Genomic DNA, 7,465 nt, shown 5'->3' with positions numbered 1-7,465 from the left:
GGCCGTCCGCGCCAGGTGAGCCGCAGGCGCCGGTCGGCCCCGGGCGGGGGTTGGGGCTGCGCCGCGGCGGGGTTCCCCCTGCTCTCCTCGCCCCTGGTACTGTAGGCGCGGAAACCAAGGCCCCGCGAGCGAGGGTGCTCGCCCGCGGCACGTTCTGCATCCGGCCCTCCACGCGCTGCGTTCGCTGGGTGCCGGGTGCTTGCAAATTATTAAGCGCTTTCGACAAACTGGGTCAAAGGTTTCCCGGGCCGGGAGGGGAGGATACGAGGTTATCAGGATCGATCCCATGCCGAGGAGCATCGCCCCGCCCTTGGTGGGGGCGCAGCGCGGGAACGTGGGCACCGACCGAGCGGCTCACCTCGGGAACGCGGCTAACGTGTCCCACAAACTGGGAGCGAGCGTGTTTATGCAAGGGATGCGGAGGGAGATGGAGGAGCAGGGAGGCGGTCGGGGCGGGTTTGGACTGGAGAAGGTGGGCAGGCACGTTGTAGGAAATGGTACCTGTCTTTAAAAATGCCAGTATTTGCACAGACTTAGGGTTTGCGAAGCAATGACACGTCTCGGGGTGCGCCAGAAACAGTAAGGTAGGAATCAGGTATTGGCATCTTTTGCGTTTGGGCAACCTGACCTCCAGAAGGAGGTGACTCCCCACGGTCCCCCAGGGGCAGGGAGGAGAGTGGAGGCTGAACCGGGTTTGCCACGACCTGCCGCGTCGCCCTGGTGCGCTCCATCCGCCCGGTGGCTGGATGGCCCCAGACAAACGCCAGGTGCGGGGGCTTCAGGGAGTGTGGACTGAAAGATTTTAGGGATGGTGAAGGGGGGTGGAATAAGCCTCAGGACTGTTGCCACTTAGACCGAAGTGGAAGGGATAGGGTCCGGTTCCTGGGAGCCCGGAGAGGACAGAGGCTCACGTTTGGCAGTTACGCTGCTGCCTCGGCCGCTGTCGGCTGTGTGGCTCTGTGAAGGACATCACCGCGTTCCCGGAGAAAGCTGTGTAAATGGAATCCGCAGCTGTTGCTCTGAATCTCCAGCAGGCTCAGCCAGCCTCCCTGGGTTCAGTGAGTAGAGTTCCTGCAGGGCTGGAGGCCGCGAGAATTCTGCCCTCGCCTCCAGGGCACCAGGCTGGACAGCTAGTGGGCAGGCTCCCATCCTGGGCTGGCGGGAGGGAAGTCCCTTTGTAATTTTGCGTTCTGCATATTTCCACTCCGGGGTGAGGCTCTGTCTTTGGGAGGCAGGGCTGGCTCTGTGGATCCCAGAGAAACAAGTACCATTCCAGGATTGGTGGGAAGGCGAAATTCCAGTTGCCTAAAACATGCGCCGTTTTATAGTGGTGGATTTAAAATCACTAGGTGCATTTGTCTCTCAGGGCAGTTTCGTCCCTTTGCTGTGTGCACTTAATTCTAGCGTGTTTTCTGGATATTCGAAAAATGATCTTAGGAGTTCTTACAGACACTGCTGACTTTAGTGAGCCGGTAATGGGCATATTGTGATGACCTTCATAGTAGTTCCACAGTATGGGTTGATAGATTTAACTAAAACGTGTCTAAAAGACCTTAGACTTATAACACCCGTGGGGGTGGGGAGGTACATTTAAATGGCAGTGAAAAGTTAAGATTATCTTTTGCTTAAATGCGGAGGTTTTGTGTTTCTGCTTAAGTCAGCAGGCATTAGAAAGAAAACCTGCGAGCTTTAAGACATTATTCAGTTCTTGGAAAAGAAATGCAAATATGTTTATTTACATACCCTTAGCATCTCCTTTGTCCCCAGTACTTCCCTGAAAAGGAAGGAAAAAACCCTAAGGTTAAAGGAAATTGAAACCAAATTCTACCAATTGAGAACCAACTGTCTCAGGCCCTGGGCTAATCGGTGTTCCTCCAGACGCCAGACCCCTTGGAAGCTCAGCCCCCCTCCACCTCTGGGGACTCTTCCCAGGCGAGGAAGTGGAGTCCCAGGGAGGAGAGGGTGTTCGCCCAGCCCCTGGGGAGTGCACTTGCCCTGGGCTTCTCCTGCAGAGAGTCTGTCCTTCAGCCAGCCTTGGGAGCGTTCTCCAGGAGACCTTTGTGCCTGTCACCTAGAGCCAGGGGTCTCCGCCGGCTTCCCTATGGGCTTCCAAAGTGCATGAGGGGCGGGGCCACGGCAGGGCGCTCAGCACCCCCAGGCGTGGTAGATTCTGGACCAGACGGTGAGCCAAGCCCCTCCCAGGAGGGAGGCAGGCTGCTGGTTGAATGGAGCGACCGTGTGGCCCACAAGGGGGGCCTTCCCCCAAAGCCACCCCCACTGTTCATCCTGGGAAAGGAACCCAGAAAGCCTGCTGGCTCCTGGCTCCTTAGCAGCCCCGTGTGTAGTTCCTGCACGTGAGTTCCCAGTGACGCTACGGACATTCCAACAGCAGCGTCAGGGCCTTGGTTCTCTTCATTTTAGCGCGTTGGTCACAGAGGTGTCTGGGGACAGGGTCTCTGCACCTCCGCAGGGCATTCCAGCCCATACGTGGACAGTGAGTTAGAGATGCGACAGTGGGCCCTGTCGCACACCACCCAACGCACCCTGGGCCAGTCTGCTTGGTGGCACAGGACAGTGGGGAAAGCGGAGTCCCTGTGGGGCTTGTGGACCCCCAGATGGCTGCCCCCACCCGACACTTGTGACTCAGCAGGGCCAGTGGGTGGGGCAGAGAAGGTGCTGGTTCCCAGGAGGCTGCGCTTGGGGTGGCCTGGGGGGTCTGGATCTGTCCCTGCTCGGGCTTGCCCCCTGCTGGTGGAGGGTGACAGTGTGGTGACAGCGGCTCAGCGGTGAGAATCCTTGCTGCCCCACCGCTCTGAAAGCGCACATCAGATTTCATTCTAGAAAGTGGGGTTCCTCTGCTAGTGCCGTGGAACAGTACCTTATCCAGGTGTTTTTAAGGTTATTTGGAATTGCTGGATGACATTTCCATCTAGCTGGGAGTTGGTCGCCGCAGGAAGATTTTGAAAAGACCAGTGGTAGCTGCAGATGGCCGTCACACCCTGTGCCCCTTGCACTTTTCAAGGAAACAGCAGTGAGTCGGAGGAAGACCACAGCGCCGGGAGCATGCAGGGCCAGGCCTTCCCCAGCACGCACCGGGGGCCTGACGCCAAGCTCCAGCCCCTGCACACCAAGATGGAGATCATCAAGAAAGGGCACGCCAAGGACAGCCAGCGCTACAAGGTGGACTACGAGTCCCAGAGCACGGACACCCAGAACTTCTCCTCCGAGTCCAAGCGGGAGACGGAATACGTGAGCCTTACCCTCCCGGTGGGAGGCGGGCTGAGTGTGGAGGGGCCCTTCCCACTGTGGGATCGATCCTTCCCACTATGGGATCTCACGGGGTCTCCCATCCCCAGTCCTGGGCCTTTCTGTGGGGACCTCACGGGACCCAGGGAGCCGTGGTTGGTGTTGTCGCGGGGTGGCGTGGCAGGTCCCTCCACGGCTGCGTGGGATTCTCTGAGGCCGTGCACGCTCCGGAGTAACCAGTCACTGCCCCCACAGGGGCCGTGTCGCCGGGAGGTGGAGGACACCCTGAACCGACTCAAGTTCTTGGACATGCTTAGCCCTAGGGGCATCCACATCCCCAACTGTGACAGGAAGGGCTTTTACAAGAAGAAGCAGGTGAGTGGCTCCTCCTGAGCTTCCCTCCCCTGCTCCCACCGTCTACGCCTCTCCCCTGACCCTGACCCGTAGAGCTGCCCTGGGGGCCCTGGGTTGACTGAAGGGACACGGGGTGACGTCATGAATAACTGTCCCAGGGACATGAGGTCGTGGGCCAGAAAGCCTCCCTGACATCCCCTGTTGGTCCCCCTCTCTTCCTGGGCGTCCGGGCACGATGGGGGGGTTGAGGGGAGGCGTTATTTTAGGCCAGGATACGCCCATCTCTGTACATGAGCTACTCAGCACCGGCTCTGCACTGGGACACTTCCCGTCACGGTAGCTGCAGAGTGAGCGAGGCCACGGCCGAGTGCCTGTGGTCCTGGTTCAGTCCCCAGGCCTGTCCTCCCTGGCCACAGGCCTCCTGGTCTCGGTCACACCTGTTCGCCACTTGTGTATTCCCATCAGTCACTTGCTCAGCAAAGGCGCGCTGAGAGCCCATCTGTGCGGCTTGGCGGGCGCTCTGAGGCAGGTGCACCCGGCAGGTGGGACGTTGTCACCCTCTCAGGTCTCAGGTGTGTCTGCAGGGTGATGGGGGCCAGTTCCTGAGACCCAAAGGGCACAGAACCTCCCCGGCCCCACCTCCCCGGAGAACCCCCTCCCCCACACGCAGGGCACGAGTGGCCTCCACGGTAGACTCCCTGGGGCCCCTTGGCCCTGGGCGCCTGGCCCGCTCTCAGGGTTCGCTCTGTGCTCTCCCGCAGTGCCGCCCCTCCAAGGGCAGGAAACGGGGCTTCTGCTGGTGCGTGGACAAGTACGGGCAGCCGCTGCCCGGCTTCGACGCCAGGGGGAAAGGTGACATTCACTGCTACAGCATGGACAGCAAGTAGACGTCCTCGCCACGTAAGCCGGGGGGCCTGGGCTCGGGGGCCACGGCGGCATGTCTCGGGGAGTGGGGACAGACCCCACAGGAGGGTGCAGGGGTCCCCGACCCACCTGCAGCCACCCGGGGAAACGGGGCCTGTGGTCAGGTTGTCTCGGAGGCACTTGGAGTCCCCTGGAAGATCTTGGACTTGACCCTGTGCACGTTCGCACACACACATACCGAGAAGTCCAACGGCCAGCTTTCCCCGCGCGGCTGCTGGTGGCTTGTCTTAACGGGCAGACTGTTTCCACCCATGAGGACTTGTGGAAGGGACATGCTTCTCACTCACAAGTGTGGCTGGTTTTTCTCTGTTAAATGTTACGGACATTTTGATAGTCTGTGATTGATATCATTGTAATAAAGTTTATTTTCACCCAACACAAAAATGAGATTTTAAATGAGATTTATGACTTTGAAGAATGCTGTTGTGTTTGATACTGCTTTCCTTTAATAAGCAAGAGAGCCACTGGGGAAAACAATAAATGGATTTCATCTTCTCAAGACAAATTGAAGTAAACAGAAGGAATTTTCATTTATTTTTTTAAGATTTCATCTATTTATCTGACAGAGCGAGCACGAGCAGGGGGAAGGGCAGAGGGGGAAGCAGGCTCCCTCCTGAGCAGGGAGCCTGTTGCGGGACTCGATCCCAGGACCCTGAGGTCATGATCTGAGCCCAAGGCAGACGTTTCACCAACTGAGCCCCCGAGTCGCCTCAAACTTTTCATTTTTAGTTACAAGTTTTGTTTCCCCGCAAGTTGGAAAGAAAGAATTCAAGGTTCAGGGTGAGACTTGGGGACGGTGGCCTCTGCCTGTGTCTCCCCTCGGGCAGGTGCTCTTGGGTCACTGTAGGGCAAGCCCCTGACCAGCCCGCAGCCGGGGTCTCATGCCTAGTGTCTCGGGGCTGGAGTTGAGCCTTTCGACGTGGGGGAGTTATTTCAATATATTTCTTTTTCTGTTTGTTCTAGTTATTATGGAGCGGAGCTCAGAAACGCCTTATTTTGCACAAAAGACTGCCAAGGACATGATCAGCATCTGGCTACAGCCTCCGTTTATATTTCTTTTTGTGGTGAATTGATTTTTCTTTTAACCGAAATTTAAAAAGAGTTGTTCGTAGCGTCTAGGATTCTTCTAGATGGTGAACCGCAGCGTCTTCCCCTTCGCAGGAGTCAGTGAGACGCGGCTTGGTTTTTCTTCTTGCTTCCTCCAAGCATACACATAAACTCCAGCACCGCGTGGCCGGACCTCCCGCGGCCCGAGCACCCCTGCGGGTGCGCCCACGCAGCCCCCCCTCCACTTCCAGACCCAGCGAGGGTTGCCTCTGTGCAGTGCACGCCTCATCCCCACCCGGTCAATGAGCACAGGCCTCGGCGAGAATGGGGAGCCCCGCACCCTGGTGTCTGGACGTCCCGGCCCACCTGCCAGGGGCTTACATCTGAGAGGCAAGGGCCCGCCTCCGCTGATCCTGCACCCTGGGGCGGAGCAGAGAGAATGGGTGGATTCTTAACATGTAAAAAATAAAAGACCAAGAATGTTCTCAGGAAGTCTAGGAACCTGTGAAGACAGGTGTTTCTGACCCCCTGTGTCAGGCAGCTTTTTGGAGACGCAGGTCGAAGACCGGGGCCTGTCCTCTGCCATGGGCTCCAGGGGCAGGGGGCGGGGGGACAGCAAGGCTCCGCCCTTTTCAGAGGCCGTGGAATTACAGCAGGATTTTTTCGATGACCGCAGACAATAGCATTTTTCCATTGAGCAGTTCAAGAACGAGTTTATTTTTGAGAACAAGCTCTTTAAAGGCAAAGATGTTTATTTTTCTGTCTCGCCCTTGTCCTCCTTGGCACGAGGTAAAAAGAGGAAAAATAGTTATCACCCAGCAAAGAGGGATGGCTTGTCGGGGACACTGGGGGCGCCTGGAGAATCCCATGTCCACTGCCCTTGGACCCCCTCCCCCACTTCTTTTTCTAAGTCACACATATATGCAGAGAAAGTACGTTCTTCCTGAGCTGGTAACCCTTGTAGATAATCATAGACGAGATGTTAGCCACGCTACAGAAGAGAAACACAGCGCTCGGGCTGGGCTCGGCTGCTTTCCCAGAGGCCGGGCCTCAGGCAGGCAGGCGAGTAGGAGACCCCGGGGGTGGCCGTGCATGGCACACAGCCCTCCCTGAGACCACGAAGGGGTCTCGAGACTTTCTGCCTACCTGTGAGCTTTCCTTTATTTTTTTAATTAAGTTTTTTTGGGGGGAAAAGGTATTTTTGAAAAGTTTGTCTTGCGATGTATTTATAAATAGTAAATAAAAGTTTTTACCATAAGGAAACTCCCGTCCCCGCGTTAGTGACTGGCTCTGGGTTTTGCGTCACTAGGGAAATAATCCAAGAGAGTAAGATGTTCTGAGCCTGCTGGGAACCTGCAGTCCTAGGAGGCGGACTGTGGGCTCACTCCCACCGCCAGAGTGCGCAGAAGCGCAGATGCCCCTCCTTGACCATCTGGCCTTTGCTGCATTTTAGGGGGTATCCCCTGGGGACCTATCTTGTCACCACTCAGCTTTCAGGGCCGCGAAGGGCAGGCGTGGAACACGCTGGACCACCTCTCCTGTGGCCCTTTTGCCCCGCCGCTTGGAGGGCAGCCGATGAGGCAGGAGGAGAGGGAGACCCGGAGGATGCTGGGTGGGCTCCCGTCTTGGCAGCCCTGGCAAAATTGTGCGGCATGGATGACAAACCTGTCACAGGATGGCCCATTCAGAGCCATAACTGACCCTTGAAAGAAGCATCTGAGACGGGTCTGTCCTGCAGAGCCATGCCCGCTGGCCTCGAGCTCCGAAGGTCATAGAACAAAGGAGGAGTGTGGGACAAGCCATAGTCCAGGGGGAGGGGCTGTGCCTGCCTAGTGCTGACCCAGAGGAGGGAGGGAGCCGGCGAGCAGAGCAGGGCCATGGGGGCAGCAGGTGC

The 7,465-nt window shown here is 57.5% G+C and overlaps 1 protein-coding gene across 1 annotated transcript; it reads left to right on the top strand.

The window, feature by feature from the left end:
- Positions 1–6: 6 nt before the first annotated feature.
- On the top strand, positions 7–5,979 carry IGFBP3 (insulin like growth factor binding protein 3). Its single transcript, XM_034665201.1, has 5 exons — positions 7–15; positions 3,023–3,249; positions 3,502–3,621; positions 4,362–4,500; positions 5,488–5,979. Exons 2-4 carry the CDS (start codon positions 3,064–3,066, stop codon positions 4,485–4,487), a joined length of 432 nt encoding a protein of 143 aa, XP_034521092.1. The 5' UTR covers positions 7–15; positions 3,023–3,063; the 3' UTR covers positions 4,488–4,500; positions 5,488–5,979.
- Positions 5,980–7,465: the final 1,486 nt, after the last annotated feature.

This window comes from Ailuropoda melanoleuca, chromosome 1 (assembly GCF_002007445.2).
Source record: "Ailuropoda melanoleuca isolate Jingjing chromosome 1, ASM200744v2, whole genome shotgun sequence".
In the NCBI taxonomy this organism is placed as follows: Eukaryota; Metazoa; Chordata; class Mammalia; order Carnivora; family Ursidae; genus Ailuropoda; species Ailuropoda melanoleuca.
This window is presented reverse-complemented; position numbering and strand designations above follow the sequence as displayed.

Bases quoted from the DNA above. Each gene is read 5' to 3' on its own strand.
- IGFBP3 (XM_034665201.1), top strand. From the start codon at position 3,064: ATGCAGGGCCAGGCCTTCCCCAGCACGCACCGGGGGCCTGACGCCAAG. The intron at 3,250-3,501 runs GTGAGCCTTACC...CTGCCCCCACAG, and splicing joins CCAAGCGGGAGACGGAATAC to GGGCCGTGTCGCCGGGAGGT. The intron at 3,622-4,361 runs GTGAGTGGCTCC...GCTCTCCCGCAG, and splicing joins GCTTTTACAAGAAGAAGCAG to TGCCGCCCCTCCAAGGGCAG.